Below are 18,425 nucleotides of genomic sequence, written 5' to 3'. Positions count from 1 at the left end.
TTCCTGATGAAAAGCTTTACACACATGTGCCAGTAATTTGCTTTAGACATCCAAATTACAAAGTGATTATTTATTTTTCCTGTACTTGATGTGGAAAACAACTTGTTATTATTTCAAATAAGCTTTTTTTATAATATTATTAAACTATAACATTAAAATATTCCATTATTTTTGCCAGGAATTGTAGGCTAGATTTTAGAATTCTAGAATCCTATCACATTTAGATTTTAGCTGATTCAAAATGTAATAATCCTAGAATATATTAAAAACAAATCTAGAATCGCATCACTTTTATAACTCTAGATTCCCATCAAAATGGCTAGAATTGGACTTCCAGCAGCTCAGGTCGAGTCGCTTGAATGCTGTCTAGATGCTCTTGTCTTTCAAGCACAGGCTTTAAAAGCTCACAACTTCAGAAACACTTTGCAGAGCCTGAGATGATCATCTGCGAAGATTACCCAAGGCTACAAAGAGCGAGAGCACAATGTCACCGCATTCGATTTAAGAGCCCTCTCTCTGTTACCTGTTCTTTTCACTGGCCGTCTTCAGCGCTTTCACTAGTCAGTCTGCTGCTCCCGCTGTTGCTGCTGCTGCTATGCTGCTTCTCATCTGCTGCACTTTTTGCTTTGCCTGTCTGTCCATCCTCCATCCTTGCACCATCCTGGTAAATGCTCCCCATTGTTATCCACAATTTGTTTGTCTCAAAGGAAGAGCTTTCTGCCGTTTTCTACTGTCCAAGGAGTTTGCATGTTACTCACGAGCTGAATCGGTGCCTATCGATCGTGTTTTTTTTTTTTTTTTGAGCGACGTAGGAACCCACTTGCACTCTAAAAGTTCCCACCTTAGCTGTGCCTCACTTCCAATGGTGCTTTCTTCTGTGTAATGTTTTCTTTTTTCTTTTTTAAATTGTTTATTTGTAAATAAAGTTAGTCTGTATGCACATATCCTACCCAATGGGTAGAATCCACAGAAAAAAGACATTGTTAATAATGTAACCATTTATAGCTGATATAAAGATTTTAACACGGTGGCAACGGATTTGTAAATGCCTACAGTTCAAATGTGCTTTTTTTTAAACTTAATTTTATTATTATTATTATTATTTTGGCAAACAAGGAAATTCATTATCAGAAGGATGCTTAATTATGAAAGTACTGAATTTACAGAGTATTGAGTAACATCTTTGTACAGAAAGAATGAATTGCTGTTCTGGATTAGGATGTTGCTTTAAACGCTGCCCCAACAACAAAAGGCACATATGCACACAAAGGAATTTATTCAACTAGTTTTTAATCAGAAATCTATGAAAGCCTGTTTCCACCACAAGATGAAATCTTGCAAATTGTGAGATGAAAAGTCACGATTACCTTTTTGAATTCTTTGGTGGGGAAAACAACTGAATTACAGAATTGTTAAATAAAATCAGATTTCACTGAAAAAGGCAAGATATAAACTCTGAGCTTATATGTCTGAACTTATATCTCGCAATTCTGAAAAAAAAAGTCAGTTACCTTTTTATTTTTATTTTTTAAACCATGTGGAAACCGGTTTCTGTAGAAAACCATTTTAACTTTAACTAGTTGAAGTAAGTTATAAATTGGAATGGAAACATGGACTATTTAGTGACCAGTGCCAGACTCCCACACTCAGACACAAACGCTGAGGGATGGTGAAATGACAGTCTTGCTTAAAACAACAGTGTTCATTTGAATCCCAACATGTACATTACTTTTCATGCCACCCTGTGTTGTGCTTCCTGTCTTTGCAAGTTTAATAATGAACCAAATGAGAGATGTAGTTTTAACATTCTTATTTTTGTTATATACTGTATTTCAGACATTCTTGTGTATGTGGTGTATAGGAGCAAAAAATGATTTTAAATTGCAGATATTTATGTGCTGGTGCTCCACTGTACAGTAGCTTGTATTCGCATGTCTATAGTTCTATACCAGAAGATAATGTATATAGCGATGCCATTTTGACTACAAGCACCTGACTAACAGCAGTTGTGACATTTTGAGCAATGTACCGAGATGCTTTTGAAGCTTTTCTTTCTTGCACAAGCACAGAGAACTAGCAAAACTGAAAAGGTTTAGACTTTTTTTTTTTTTTTTTTACTCTGATGCTTGTCGAGTGTCAGAAAACAGACACTTTGCACTAGAAAGCAACACAATAATAGACCTTTTACATGGCTCAAGTTACTCCGTATGTTCATGCGTGTGGACATTTTCTATACATGCACATATTTAAATCATTGTGGTGTAATAGGTTTTAAGCATAAGGTCTGTTACTGTAACGGTTTTTTTTCTTTCAGAAAAAGTAATCAAAACAACATGTTGCTCTAATCATTGTTATAGTCAAACTTTTATGCTTGTACTTCTGCTGTTGTCCAACTGCAGTTAAACTAATAAACTAAAAGTACCAGTTGCTGATGTGTCTAATACTTTAATGTTTACTTTAGATATTGAAATATCATACAATACGTGTTTTCAGATCAACTATTTTATTATCAATGAACATTGGCATATTAAGGTGATTTGAGTTTAGATTAAAAACTAGCAGCTTGTCCAGATACTCAAACACAATGCAATTCAGGACATTGTAAAGTCTAGATGACTGTCGGCAATATGCACAAGAACTCAAATACAAACACACACATGATAAAAACAAGTGAAAATCATTAAATATCTAATAGATACTGATATTTAATTATTACTTGGTTATCAAGTAGAAATACTTTTAATACATATAAAACAATTGAATTAATATACATTCACACAAACACACTTAACATGATTTTGGCTTAATATAATTCTAGTATTATTGCTAGTTCAAGTTTGCTTCTCTCCAAAACACTTAACTTGAAGATTTAAGTGCATGGAAACCACTTCAGCATGATGGTTCTTGTGTGAACATTCACTACCTTAAAGGGACAGTTCACCCAAAAATGATCATTATTTACTCACCCTCATGCCTTTTCAAACCTGTATGAACACCAAAGACTTTTTGTCAATACAGTGAAAGTCAATGGCGTCCAATGTTGTTTTGGGCTTGACTGGCTTGCATTATATGGACAAAAACATTTTTCAAAATAATTGTTTCGTGTTCTGCAACAATTGAACTATTCCTTTAAGTCAACACCAAATACCTTGCGTCAGAAATTATTGATCATGTGAAACATTCCACAGTGCGCTTGAGTTTTTAGTGAGGTTTCTCTTCCCATAGCCATGCAGCCTAGTCGGCTTTCTTACGGAAAGTCATTTTGTCTTTTGTCTCCTGCAGTTTCTCAGAAAACTTGTCTTTCGTCCCAGAGAAGCGCCCTTTGGTCTCCTCCATTCGTTCTGAGAGCAGTTCTTTGGTTTCCTCCATCTTCTCTGAAAACTTGTCTTTCGTCCCAGAGAAGCGCCCTTTGGTCTCCTCCATTCGTTCTGAGAGCAGTTCTTTGGTTTCCTCCATCTTCTCTGAAAACTTGTCTTTCGTCCCAGAGAAGCGCCCTTTGGTCTCCTCCATTCGTTCTGAGAGCAGTTCTTTGGTTTCCTCCATCTTCTCTGAAAACCTGTCTTTCGTCTCCTCCATTTTTTCAGTCAGTCGTTCCCTGGTCTCCTCCATTTTGTCTTGAAGGTACTCTTTAACAGGAGGAGGGGTGGAGAGGTATCCATGTTTGCGGAGGTACTTTACAGACAGGGACGTGCCGCCCAGTGTAACTGTGTATCGTGCAGGAGTAGCAAGCTGTGACCAGATAGACACAGTGAGAGAATTACATTCACAATGATTAATCAAACATCACTTATGTATTTTAAAATACTCTTAGGTTTTTGTTTATATACCTTATACATTGCATAGGCTGTGAGTGCATAGCCACCCTGGGAATCTCGCAAAATTCCCACCATCCAATCCGGTAAACCAATGAACTCCAAAAACGGGATCAGATTCACCCCTCTGCAGGGAACACAGAACAAAACATGTACATTTATTTATCTTTGCACAAGAGAGATGATTTGCTATTGTAACCTTCAAGTGTTGTTTGTATAGCAGTAGTCGATTGTCCAGATGACACTGCTAAAGCTTGTCTGACCTGCTGAAGCTCAGACGGACTTTATCTGGAAAAACTCAACCTTAATGCCAGTGCACCAGTCTGTATGTTTTGATCTTTGAAGCAAAAGCGCCTCAATTCATGTAGTTTACTGAATTCAGAACTTTTAAAGCCCATTATGTACCACAAGACAACAAAGCAATGAGCTCGATTACATAAATCAGATTCAGAAAGCTACAATAATTGCATGAGGTACAAAATATTGGTATGATATTATCAGATTTTTTTTTATTTACCTTCAATTTGTGCATTTCATTTACATTATCCTTGTTGTCATCTAACATTCAGTTAAATTGCTTAAATTCAAGTTAATCTAATAATTTAATAACACTGTTAAATGTAATATTTAGCAAAACTACAGAATATTTTTGTACTGTACATTATAATATTGTAATATATACAGTATTTTATATTTACTTTAGTTTTTAGTGTTTTATTTTTAGGATAAAATAGTGTATCATTTTAATATCAGCCATTTATCTGCCATTAAGTCATTTAGACCGAAATAATTTCTAACATTACATGAAAATATTTATAAGCAAAGTTATCCCTAATTAACGGTCCATTTAATAAAGAAATGTGGTCTTTTAGAGTCTGTGCTTCCAAAAATCAAAATTCTAAATTTAAATCTAACATGTAAATGGTCCTAAATTGTTAAAATAAAACACTGACTGGACTGGGGGGGGAATCAGAACAAGAACTGACAAGCTAAACAAGTCTATGAGAATTTAAATAGAATTTGGCACTTGTCATTGTTTTTATTGTCAAAGGGTGTGCTTTTGTGCAGAATGCTGTTCACTTACTTCATTGCAGCATAATAAAAGCTCCCAAACCACACAGTGGACGTGACGATGTGCACAGGCACCATGACTTTACCATACTGTTTAAACGTCTTTTTAAATCTCTGAAAGAGCCCAATAGACTTGTCCTGCAGAGGGTCGACATCACCCTTATTCTGAGGGGCACACTCCATATCTGCCTTATAAAGACCCTCGGTTCCTGCCAGACTCTGCGGAGGGTTTAATGGCGTTTCTTCCTCCATGGACGTTTTGTGGCTCTCCTTTGTCCTGATGACATTAGTGCAACTAAAGCAGCGTGAGGGCCGGACGGTCACGGGAAGCTCACGCACAGCCCAGGTGTGACCCAGGTATGCAGAGCGCAGCAGGACCACACGCCGCACCGTGACTGGAGCCCACATCTGCTGCATCACCTCCTCCACCTACAGAGCACCACCTACAGGACCTGCACATCCCAAAGAGGTTAGTGTACAATTACACCCAAACTATTAACATCTGGCTGATGATCTAACAGGCAAAAGTCTCACTTGACTGAACTTGTCTCCTTTGATTTTAAAAAGCTTTTCATTTTAGAGGCTTGAAATTACAAATATAAAAGTATGAATTTCTAAAAAAAAAATTCAAATTAAAATGCAATTTTACACATACATACATATACAATTTAATACATATACATTATATATACACATTACATTATTTTAACAATATTAAATACAATTTTACATATATACATACAATTTGAAAAAAATAAATATTTTACCTATTTTACCACTTTCTTTTAATCTCGACAAAGTGTGGCTGCTTTGATAAAGATAAGATAAAATACTTTTTTTAATTCAATTATTAATGTAATACAAATTATGTTGTTGGAAGTTTTAAAGATAACTACATGATTATTGTTATTTAGACATTAGTAATGACTCAAAAGTCACAAGTTGAGCATGATAAACACATGCCATTGGCCAGGTTAGATGAGGGTCATGGCTCTCTGTCAACCACCAGACTGATCAGGTTAAAGACAAAGTACTGTAAATTAATTCCAGAGATTAAGTTAGATTTAACCAGTTCGCTAAATTTGGCTATTTATCGGTTTATAATTTATACCGTGGTGAAAATATTCCCTTAAACGTTCTTCAGTCCTTTAAATGAAAGAGACTTTTAACACAGTTTTGACACGTTTCTCACCTTCTGGGCAAAAGACCAAGCATCTTTAGCTGAAAAACTAAATTTGCGGTGCTTTGTTCAGCTTCAGAACATTATATAAATACAGACATTTATTCAGTCACGAGTTTCAACACATTTAATCCACCCGAAGTTCAGGACTAAATTCCTGACATGTTGTTTTATTAAGTATTAATGTTGGTCTTCTATGTATGACATTGGGGTTGTTTTAGAGGACAGAACTGAAATCACTAACGTTAGAGTTCAAGTTAACAGGGCCCTAGTCTAAACTTCAACACACCCTGCTTTGCCACTCCTGTAGGATCAGACACAGCAACAACACCAAATGTATCAGCCGGAAGAAATAGTTAGAAATAGTTGGTTAGAAACAGCGTGGGAACTTACATTCAACTCTCGAAGGTCTGCTGTGGGTTTACCGAGAGTCCTCGCAGCGCTCCATACCTCAGCAGACACATGTCATATACACGCACGTTCTCCAGACACATCCACATGGAGCTGCCGCGCGGCATCATGGGAAGTGTAGTCATTTGAGGGGAAGCATTAGCTTCATTTGAGGTTCAGGGAATTCGAAAAACTTTTATCAATCCAACTTTTTATCCAACTATTGTTGTTGTTGTTGTTTTATATCTATTTTTACATAAAAACAATTTTTCCATTTATTTAGAGTTACTAAATAAAGCATAAAAAATATAGCAATAAAAAAAGAAAAGAGGTTCAAATGTATTTTTTCTTTTATTTAAAAATATATATTTTTTTATTTTGTTTTTTATTATTATCCTATTTTAATCTATCCTAAATACCTCTGGATTTTTTCCCCGTATTATTATATTTAGAATAAGGTTTTCGTACAGTTTTATATGTGGACTTATATTTTTATTTCTGCCATTTTCTAAGCCATATTATCAAAGCAGTAACATGGAAAGGTGGTATATCTCCTTTTATGTTTTTTCCCCGTTTGATTGGAAATTATATATAAATATGCAGTTACGTTTTGTGTCCACTAGATGTCTCGTACTTCTCCTTAAACTCAAGTAGCAGAGTGGAGCCAGCGGTTTAATTTTAGCTAATGTAGCCTATGAAATGTGAAAACAGTGAATATATATATATATATATATATATATATATATATATATATATATATAAAAATTTGTTTTATATATATAAAAATTAGTTTTTTATATAATTCACTTTTTATTCATATTTTAAATGATTATTCTTCTTAAAATATTCATGCTAAAAAAATGCATTTCAACCTTTATGGTTATTCCCATTAAGAATTATTCAAGAAAAAAAAGCTTAACAGTTATGATATGATGGTATAAAAAAGGTGGTTCCTCTGTTTTTGTGTTTATCCAGCAGACACTGAACTCTGATTAGTGTACTTCTATTCACTCTTCACTGTGTTGTTTCACAATGAGTCATGTCAATAACTGATATTTTGTGCTAAAAATTAAATTCATTGAATCATATCTCAGGATCTTCCTCTGATCACTGCTTTAGAGCTCACAGAGAAGCCCTCTCCATTCAAAAACCTTTTATTTTGATGATGGCCTCTGCGCAGATCACACAAGTCAACTGGAGCCTTCTTTACGGTTTTATAAATTCATAATTGTTTGTTTGATTTCCTATAGCCTCAGAGGAGCAATCAGTAATCCTTTGTGGATATTAGTAAAGCCTGCAACATGACAGTATTGTCTTTCATGACCAATGCTTCCTTCTCCTTCCAATCATCTGGGTCTCTGCCTGTAGGCTACCTTCATCAAGTTTACTTACAAATGAATCAACAACATGGGCATCCCTCCCACTAGCTTTTATCTCCCTTTCATTTTTTTCGTTGTGCAACCAAGATGATTAAAAAGTTTTCTTATCATCTTGTCAGTTAATATGAAAAAAAGTGGTCCCCTAAGTCAAATCATAAAACTAAATTCAAAGAAACTTAAGAGGATTAGACAAACAGTGGAAACCAAAAAACAGATAATGGCAGTTTCATAAAATGTCATCATACATTTAGTTTGACTTCAAAATATCAAGGCAAATATCCATACTGTTCAAATGCTGAGCAGCATGTTGTTCTGGTACTTTCTCTGTCAGTCTGAGGCCTCAAATCACATCTCATGACCAGTATGACCATTACTGTGAAACGAGACATGCAGAGACTCACTACTAGGAAAATTAACGGACTATTTATAATCATCTGGGTCTCTGCCTGTAGGCTACCTTCATCAAGTTTACTTATGTGGATGAGTAGGGTCACTAAGCAACAGCTCTGGGCGATCTGGGGTCACCATGTTAAATATGTCATTTAAATGAATCACATACCGTTATGAGTGTTGAAAGCAGTATAAAATGAATGAGAGTGATTATATTTATATATATTACGTACTATATTTATATTCAAGTAGCCTACAACTGCTGATTTTAGATGTAAGATGAGAAAGTAAATAAACATTGCTCAACAAAATATAGGGTATACATCAGAACAGGCATAAAACATCAATAGTGACTGGTTGAAGAACTCAATTCAGTACTCATTACACTGTGTGCAAATCTTGCTGGTTGGTTGTCAAAGAGAACATTTTGAAACAAATAGTCCTTCCTGCAGGGATATTGACACTTAGACCTTTGGCTTTCTTATAAGTGCATTAACCTCCCAGTCCAAAGACTGCTCAGTCTGATCTTTCTCGTGGCAAGGTCGAAGGTCTAGTGTGAATGCACAGAGCTTTTACAAACCCACCTTAGAGAATGAGAAATGATGCATGTCAGACTAGGAGCTCATGTGAGAGTTGGAGATATACCAAAATATAAAATTAATTTGTGAAAGTGCTTCTTCTTCTTGCAACTGCAAGTATGATTAGGCAATTATGTATACACTTGAGCTCACAAGTGTAGAGCGGACAGTAACTAAGTACATTTACTTGAGTATTGCACTTAAGTACACTTTTTGAGTATCTGTACTTTACTTGAGTATTATTATTTTTCTTGAAACTTATGACTTTAACTTCTCTACATTTGAAAGTCAAATATTGTACTTTTCACTCCACTACATTTCTATCAAGGTCCTCGAAGTATAACTAACTCGTTACTATGTAGCAGCTTTGAAAATCAGTGGGTGATTTTTTTTTTATTTTTCAAAATGTGACTTGCTTTTTTTCAGACAGTTTATCAGTAATCACTCTTATAGATAAATGAAGTGATTTCCCAGCATTTTTGTGAACACTGACCAGTTGCAAATGTGATATTTATTTACAACAATTCAATAATAAAAAGTTAATAATGTGGTATATATTAGGCACAATATGGTCTGATTTTGCTAAATTGTGTACGTGAAAATATTATAAGGCCACAGAAGAACTGCCGTGCATCTCCTAATAAAACACAATAGGTGTTGGACTTGAAGCAGCACTGCACAGACTGTTCTGTGTGTGACATCAAAGTACCGCAAGAGCAATTTGACAGCATTATTTAAATTTTTGTTTTGATGTCAAATAAGTCTTGCTCTTTTGCTTTTTTGTTAAAGCAGTGTTGCTGTTGTAAAGTTATATAGCTACAGTTGTGTTGCTGGGTTTTAAAGCAGGTTTGATTTTCTTTTTCTTCCTTATCACTCTGTATTTACAGGATTTCCCTGTCCACTCTGTTCAAATGTGAATGAATGGCTACACATAGATTTGTGCACACACTGTCAGAGCTGTGTGAGATCACTACCATTCTGCTTTTGTGCGGGTGGGTGGGGATGTTAAATATATATATTTTTTCCCCATAGGTTTTTAACATTCTAATAACTCTTTATTCCAAAGATACTACAAGCTACTCAGTGTGTTTAGTAGGTGTAATGTATTGCAAGTTGCTTCAGAGGTATTGCAAGTATTACGTACAATAATAATAAAACAGTGCATTGACATAAAAAAAGGAAATTTACTTTTGGTACTTAAGTGCTTTTTTTAAGTATTTCTTATGAAGTGAAGTGACATTCAGCCAAGTATGGTGACCCATACTCGGAATTCGTGCTCTGCATTTAACCCATCCAACGTGCACACACACAGCAGTGAACACACACACAGCAGTGAACACACACACACCGTGAACATACACCCGGAGCAGTGGGCAGCCATTTATGCTGCAGCGCCCGGGGAGCAGTTGGGGGTTCGGTGCCTTGCTCAAGGGCACCTCAGTCGTGGTATTGAGGGTGGAGAGAGCGCTGGACATTCACTCCCCCCACCTACAATTCCTGCCGGCCGGAGACTCGAACCCACAACCTTCGGATTACAAGTCCGACTCTCTAACCATTAGGCCACGACTTCCCTTAATTTCTGTATATTTATTTAAGTAAAAATCTGTCTTTAAAACTTTTAGCCTACTTGTAATGGAGTAATATTTGACCAGCAGTATCTGTACTTTCACTCAAGTAATGGAGTTGTGTACTTTGTCCGCCTCTGCAAGTTTGTGTAAAACAGGCATGAGAAGGCAAAACCACTATTACTAGTGATGTCTTTATACAGAGTCTGTACAGTTTTCACAAATTTAGGCCCAAAACCGAAATGTCTTAAGGCTTCATACATAAAGGCATGCTCTACTGTATCAAACGCCTTATAGAAATCTAAAAACAAAATAAGTGCATCATCATTAACCAGCTCAGAGTAATCCAAGAGATCTAAAACAAGACGAATATTATTTTAAATGTCGACCCTTCATGAAACCAGATTGTGTGAGTGAGATAACTTCTTCTAAACAAGGTTTTAGTCTCCTTGCATTAAAGAAGCTAATAATTTATAATCAGAATTAAGCAAGGTTATAGGGCGCCAATTATCTAAAAACTTTTTATCTTTATTTGATTTAGGTATTAAAGTTATTAGGCCTTGCTTAATTGATTCAGATAATTCACCACGGTCTAAACACTCTTTGAAAACATCAGAAATAAGAAATTTTATATCATTCCAAAATGATCGATAAAATTCAAATGGCAAACCATCAGGGCCCGGACTTTTATTAAATGGAGTTTTTGTGATTAAACTATCCATCTTTTTCACAGTTATCTCACCCTCACAAACAGCATAATTGTGTTCACTTATATTTGGAATAAACTGTTCCACCTCAAAGAAAAATTGATTAGATGGCTCAGAATGAAAAGAAGAACTATAGAGTTGCTGATAAAAGTCAGCTACAAATTTTGAAATTTTGGCTTCATCAGAAGTGAGATTGACTATCCTATACCGGTGAACCCCTCTATATTATTATTGAGTGATGACTCTCTGTTGAATCTCTCTAAGCTACAAAGAACTGTTTGGCTGGCCGGCTTAACATCTGCAAAAAACTGTTAGCGCAACACTGGCTTCCGCCACATAGCCTGGATATGTGCAAGTGGTTGATACAACTTCGGGACATTATAATGCTTGAATTATCCACAGCTCGAGTGAATTTGGCACAAATGTCTACATTAAAGATCTGGACTATAGCTGCTGAGAAGATCTCCAAGTATATTGCACAAAACAATGATCAGGACTCAGAATGAATGCTTAATGCTGTATTTTTATTTTTATTTTTTTTATTTTTTCCATTCCTAACTGCTGGAATTTGTGTTTTATGATTCCTGTGGCTTTGGTTTTATGTTTACTGTCTATTCTTTAGGTACCCATTTTAAAGAGACCGCAAGGGAAGGGAGGGATGGGTGGGGTGGGGGGAAAGTTGAATTGATACGTGATATCATGCTGTTAAGTTGTTATTCAGGTTTGTAAATTGTTGTTAATAAAAAAAAAGAAAAAAAAAAAAAAAAAAAAAAGAAGTGAGAATACCATTAACGTCAAGGGCTGAAATTCTTTTTAAGTCACCTCTTCTTTTTTCTAAATTAAATATGTTGAATTCCTTTCTCCAAATTCTAACCATTTTGCCCTTGATCTAACAAATGCGCCTTTGGCCTTCTCTGCATAAAGAACATCAAGATCTTCCTTCAATAAATATAACTCATCCTTGTCCTGCTCACTAGAGAGGACAGACATAAAATATCATTTATTTCCTTTATGATTGCAGAGCTTCTTGACTCCTTTGCCTTAGAAAGCTCTTTGCCAAACTGTATAGAGAATCTCCGACACTCACTTAAAAAGTTCCTTTGGAGTTTCTTTTCCTGTTTTGAGTTTTGATACGCTCCACTGGGCTCACATAATAAGTTTTGGACATCAGCTCGACCTTCTTTGCAGACCGGAAGTGCCCAGGTGTTCCGGAGCTGCCATTTATTCAAATAATACAATAAAATGCTCTCTTATACCGGTATTTGTTTCAAACTGCCAACATCCTGTACCGAAACATGTAAACGAGCAAATGAGTGTAGGCTACATTTGCTATTATTCGAACACAGACAGTCCATGTTCCAGTTTTAATTAGGGATGCATCGATCCGATACTCAGGATCGGTATCGGCTCCGATACGGTCATTTTCTGCGGATCGGGTAACGAGACCGATCCAAATCCGATATTGTGCTCATACTATTCTCTGTTATTGTTAAGCCCCACGAAAGAGGAGAGAAGAGTTTACCTGAATTTGAATTTAAAGACTTAAATATTCATCTGTACCTCAGATTAAACTATGGAACAGCTTCAGAACACTTGAAATATAGTGCACAAAAACTTTATGGTGCTTTCTAATGTTTTTGTGCACTATATTTCAAGTGTTCTCAAGCTGTTCCATAGTTTAATCTGAGGTACAGATGAATATTTAAGTCTTTAAATTCAAGTTCAGGTAAACTCTTCTCTCCGCCGCAGCTGTCTGTCATCCTCCATTCAGCAATCAAACTGCGTGTCGCGTTCGGTTACTATACAGTCAAACTCTCTTCAAGAGCGCACAGTTACTGAGATTTAAAACTGTTAAAAGAAAAGGATTAATAAACGTACGCACAGATTTAATACACTACGCATCAATATCTCTTCCCTTTGTACTTTGAACGTTTCTATGTGGACTCAGAGCGCTGCGCGCTGTGACTCCGTGTCGCTTCAAGCGCATCATTCTGCGCATAAGCTCTTTCTGCTGCTCTATATTGGAGCCTTGCATATTATAATACTTTTGCGCAATGAACGATTATTAACAGTCTTTCGTGTTCTGCCCTATCTATCATATGTTGCTGCCTTCATTACTGTGCTATAGATTTAAAATAAATGTCTTTTAATTTTATAGTAGCCTATATATTTATATATAAATGTATTTGCTTGTTTTTTCATGAATGTATTTTACAACAATTCAAAGAGAAATGTGCATAATTTAACCAGATTTAGTCCTACACTTATTCACTTTTATTTGTAAATAAAAATGTTTCACTAGGTTTTATAAAATTATTGTGCACCCATGATTTTTCTAGAGTATATTTTGCTGTATTATAAACCAATTTTATAATAGTATTTTTGTCATAGATTATGATTACATATTTTTTAATTTGTTATTTTTCATTAAAATGAAGTTATCTATATGTAGAAGATTGTGTTTAATACACAAAAGAGTAACACACACAGAAGTATAGAAATTCTACATCGATTTAAAAAAAACTGCGCTGGTATCGGATTGGATTCAGGATCGGATCGGATCGGTTCTGAAAAAAATGGTATGGTTGCATCCCTAGATTTAATGCAGCGTATACTGTCAACATTACATAAACATTACATTGAGCACTGACATGACTAGGAACTAAAATATCCCTAAGGTCAAGATTTAATGTTGTTCGGTAATGCAAACGGCATCGCTGGCCGGGACAGAGCACGACTCTCCGCGCGGGGGTGGAGCGCGCGCGGAGAAATTCTACAGCAGTCTACACAGCTCTTGCATTAGATCATTCCCCATAAACCACGTCCAGCGATGCTTAGCAATGTGAGTACATTTGCTTTTGCTTCTAATTTTCCTTTTGTTATTGTATTTTTATTGGAGGTAACAATACTAATTTTACTTTCTATAGCCTTTTCACTCATTATTTTGTCGTTTCATTTGTTGTTTTATTGCTTTATCTATTTCATTTTATACAATACGATATATTGCTGTTGTTGTTTTTGTATTTTCTGTTGCTATTATGTACATTTCGATTGCACATACTATGTCATTACTTGCAACAATTGTTCCCACCTCAGCAACAGTTCAAGAGACTAGTTTGTGCAGTCTGTTAACTTTATATAACCTAACTGAATGAAAAAATAGCTGCATGAATTCAGTGCAAATCGTTTAAATATCACTTTTAGTTTATTCCCGAGGTGTGACTCTGGAGACATTTGAACTGCACAGCTGGTTGTGAGAGTTATGTCAGGGGGCTGCAACAGACTGATTTATAACACCACTTATATCCTTGTCAAAATGTAACTCACCAAGGGGCAGCTTTTATAACCCAAATCAGCTGTCATAGAGCTTTAGGACTGTTTGATTGCTATTCCACTGTGTTTGACAAATCCACTCAGTAAGTGTGGTTTATTGAATACAAAGGCAGATGTCTCCTGAATATTGATGCATTGTCATTGAGAACAAATTCTATCTATCTATCTATCTATCTATCTATCTATCTATCTATCTATCTATCTATCTATCTATCTATCTATCTATCTATCTATCTATCTATCTATCTATCTATCTATCTATCTATCTATCTATCTATCTATCTATCTCTCTCGCTATATATGTATGTATATATTATTGATTGTGTGGGTGCATTTTTCATCTTTATAAATGTGTTCTCTTTCTGGGGGCATAAAGTAACTTGATGCTTAAAGCAACTATTGGGAAAATGGTAAGAAACAATTTGTTAGGATGAGGGCTGCTCGCATTGAGTCAGTTTTTCATAACAAGCTCCCCACAGGATGTGACTTCTGACCTAATGTTCGGTGTCACGTATGACAACCTGAAATAGAAATCTAGAGTCAAAGATGGTTGAGAGATGGATGATTTCTGTCTCGTTTATGTTCCTTTTCTGTATGTTTGTGTGTGTATACACATGTGCGTGTGTGTGTCGGTATGTCCGTTTCTATTTTAGACCAATTGACATGAAGGGGTGCAATAATCAATAAACACCTATCAGAAAATGAAAACAACAAGTGTCTTTAATGCCACCAAAGCACTTCAAAATCAATATGTCACTTGTAAGGACTATTGGGGATATACTCTGATTCACCCACTGTTTTGAGTCCAATAAACTGTGATTTCATGGATTAAAAAGATTAAAAACAACGTATTCAGAGGAGATTTTGAATAATAGTATTTTCCATGTTCTAGCTTAGAATATGTCTTGCAATAGCCTCAGTACTTCATAAAGATGCTTTATTGACGTAGTCGAAGTCTAGTCCTTGACCAAACATAATCATGTTGAGTGATTCAATATTAAATATCCTCATATAGGCTAATATTGATTGTGCCTTACAGAAATTGTTTGATCAGGCATTTTAGAGACTCCTAATAATGGTTGTTTAAAAATTCTATAAATAAACCTACTAACGAATTTCCCATTTAAACAGCTGAGAGGAGAATGACATTTCCACTTTAGGCTTCTGAAAATATTTTGAGGGAAATACCTGGAACATTTCAGGGATACATATATATTTTTATGTATCAGATTGAGTGATGTCATTTAGAGCTAAATATATTTTCTTTAATCAATAGCCCAGAGGGCACCTTAATATCAATTTGATATCAAATATTAGACAAGACTTGATCAAGATGCAGTAATGTCATTTTAAATTCAGTTTGGACAGCAGTTTCAGCAGTTAATCTCACACTGAAATCTGTTTAGTTTATATGTAAACCAATATGTTTGGTGTTCAGTTAAACACAAATCAACGTCGTCAAATTTTTTTTTGTCAGTTTGATCTGCATATTTGACCTGTTTTTTGACATCATATCTGACGTCAAGTTTCATGTCAATTTGACTGGGAGGTGACTGGAATTCACTGCAATGAGCTGCAGACCTGTAGGTTGCCAGGTGGTGTGACTTCCAGTAAAGCAATTGCATGGCCAGTCTTTCATGCTGACTGCTCATTTACAATGAGACTCCTTCCTGGAAAAAATCTGATAAATTAATGTGAGAACCCCCTAAACAAGAACCCTAAATGGTAATGGCAGCAAATGCATTAATAGGAAGGATGTTTACATATAGTTCCACCTCAGCACAGCAGGACATGCTCATATGTTCTTAACTCCATTCTGACCTCCATTGTGCCTACCTCTAGTCATGCAAGTGCAAAGTGACGAATAGCAGTGATTGGCCTGATCCACCATATCTGAGGGATTTCCTAGGTTCCCGAAGGTCTTAATGTTTCCTTTTCCCAATGTTTAGAGCAGACATTCCTCTCAGTGAAGACGTTGCATATTCAAGCTGTATTTTGTATCTTAAGCATATGTGTTGGTAAGGTTCTGTAAGTGATGTTTTTATGGAAAGGTATGCAGAAAAGATCCTGCTGCCTCAGATATATCACTGAAATAAGTCTCCTATGAGATATCATGCTCACGTTTTTATAAACAGTATAAAATAAACAGTGTTGCATGCTGGAAACATTTCTGCCTCATATAAAAAAAGATCATTTTTACCTCACACTTCTGACATCCTCACAATTTCAAGTTTATATCTCACAATTTTAAATTAACATATCACAGTTATGTGAGATGTATAAGCTAACAAATCTGAGAAAAAGTCAGAATTGTGAGATTTTGAGAACTTGAAGAAATAAAATCAGAAATGTGGGGCATTGCCCAGCATTCACCTTGAGATCAATTTGACATCAAATATTAGTCAAGACTTGATTAAGATGCTGTAACATCATTTTAAATTCAGTTTGGATGGCAATTTCTTCCAGTGGTAATTGGGTGAAAATAGAACGTTATTCCCAAACTGACATTTTTTAATGTTTATGTAGGCCAATATGTTGGACATTCAATTTACATCAAATCAATGCCATGTCAAGTTTTTGACATCAGTTTGATTTGCATATTTGTTTCTATCCTTTCAACAGTTTTTATTGTAAAAACATCAGGTGTTGCTTGCAATGCTTCTGGACATTTCTCACAACAACTCTTTCTTTACAGCAGTTATACATGGGTGCAGAATCATCTATCTAACACCACCCGTCACCTAACAGTGGGCGGCCATTCAGTACATCAGGATATGAACTCCTCAGAGTGGCCCACACTTTCTCCAAACTCGTCTTTGAGTCCAGCAAACCACAGCAATGAGTCAAGCAGGTCCAAGTCAAGTGCTCCAGCCGCCTGTGAGCAGGTACACATTGCGCCTGAGGTCTTCCTTACACTGGGCCTCATCAGCCTGCTTGAAAACATCCTGGTCATCCTTGCCATCGTGAAGAACAAGAACCTCCACTCACTCATGTACTTCTTCATCTGCAGTCTAGCAGTGGCCGACATGTTAGTGAGTGTGTCCAACGCATGGGAGACAATAGTCATCCACCTGCTGGCAAACAAGAGCTTGGTGATTGAGGATCACTTCATCCGTCAGATGGATAATGTCTTCGATTCTCTCATCTGTATCTCTGTGGTGGCTTCTATGTGGAGCCTGTTGGCGATCGCAGTGGATCGCTATGTGACTATCTTCTATGCTCTGCGTTATCATAATATAATAACTGTACGGCGAGCTGGGATTCTCATCGGCAGCATCTGGACCTTCTCCATAGTTTGTGGGATCATCTTCATCATCTACTCTGACACTAAGCCAGTGGTGGTATGCCTGGTGGCCATGTTCTTTGCCATGCTGCTTCTGATGGCGTCGCTCTACAGCCACATGTTCCTGCTGGCCCGTTCACATGTCAAACGCATGGCAGCATTACCGGGCTATAACGCCAACATCAGGCAGAGAGCTAGCATGAAGGGTGCCGTTACCCTCACCATACTACTGGGCATCTTCATCGTGTGCTGGGCGCCATTTTTTCTCCATCTCATCGTCATGATCTCCTGCCCAAGGAACATTTACTGCATCTGCTTCATGTCACACTTTAACATGTACCTGATACTCATCATGTGTAACTCTGTGATTGACCCACTGATCTATGCGTTCAGGAGCCAAGAGATGAGAAAGACCTTTAAAGAGCTCTTCTGCTGTGACGGACTGCGCAGCCTCTGGAACCTGGTCAGCAAATATTGAACAGGATTCCTGTAGGGACGACTGATGGATGAATGTGTGTATAGATGGATGGATGGATGCATAATTGCAGTGGAGGAGGGGTTGAAGGTAAAGAGCCTGACCCTCTTAATTAGGGACAGAATATATTATTTGTACACGCCCATGTTCTACATCATGTGAAATGTTTTTGATGTTGCAGTGGATGTTTCATGTTGTGTTGTTGTAAAATACTGAAGTGTTTATAATGTGGCATTTTGTTATGTGTACTGTATTTATTATA

The 18,425-nt window shown here is 36.3% G+C and overlaps 2 protein-coding genes across 3 annotated transcripts; one reads left to right on the top strand and one right to left on the bottom strand.

The window, feature by feature from the left end:
- Positions 1-2,428: 2,428 nt before the first annotated feature.
- Positions 2,429-6,569, bottom strand: LOC306887773 (uncharacterized protein C18orf19 homolog B-like). Of its 2 annotated transcripts, XM_079445788.1 has the most exons (5): positions 6,457-6,561; positions 4,897-5,335; positions 3,828-3,939; positions 3,557-3,729; positions 2,429-3,468 (listed from the first exon to the last, which is right to left on the bottom strand). In XM_079445788.1, exons 2-5 carry the CDS (start codon positions 5,298-5,300, stop codon positions 3,258-3,260), a joined length of 900 nt encoding a protein of 299 aa, XP_079301914.1. In that variant the 5' UTR covers positions 5,301-5,335; positions 6,457-6,561; the 3' UTR covers positions 2,429-3,257. The 2 variants fall into 2 exon arrangements, with proteins under 2 accessions (XP_079301914.1, XP_079301913.1); XM_079445787.1 differs by having other exon boundaries at positions 2,431-3,729; positions 6,457-6,569.
- Positions 6,570-17,179: 10,610 nt separating this feature from the next.
- On the top strand, positions 17,180-18,166 carry LOC306887645 (melanocortin receptor 5-like; the record flags this gene model as incomplete). Its single annotated transcript, XM_079445556.1, has 1 exon — positions 17,180-18,166. The coding sequence occupies one exon, from the start codon at positions 17,180-17,182 to the stop codon at positions 18,164-18,166; it is 987 nt and encodes a 328-aa protein (XP_079301682.1).
- Positions 18,167-18,425: the final 259 nt, after the last annotated feature.

Source organism: Barbus barbus (genome assembly GCF_936440315.1).
Source record: "Barbus barbus genome assembly, chromosome: 21".
Lineage (NCBI taxonomy): Eukaryota > Metazoa > Chordata > Actinopteri > Cypriniformes > Cyprinidae > Barbus > Barbus barbus.
This window is presented reverse-complemented; position numbering and strand designations above follow the sequence as displayed.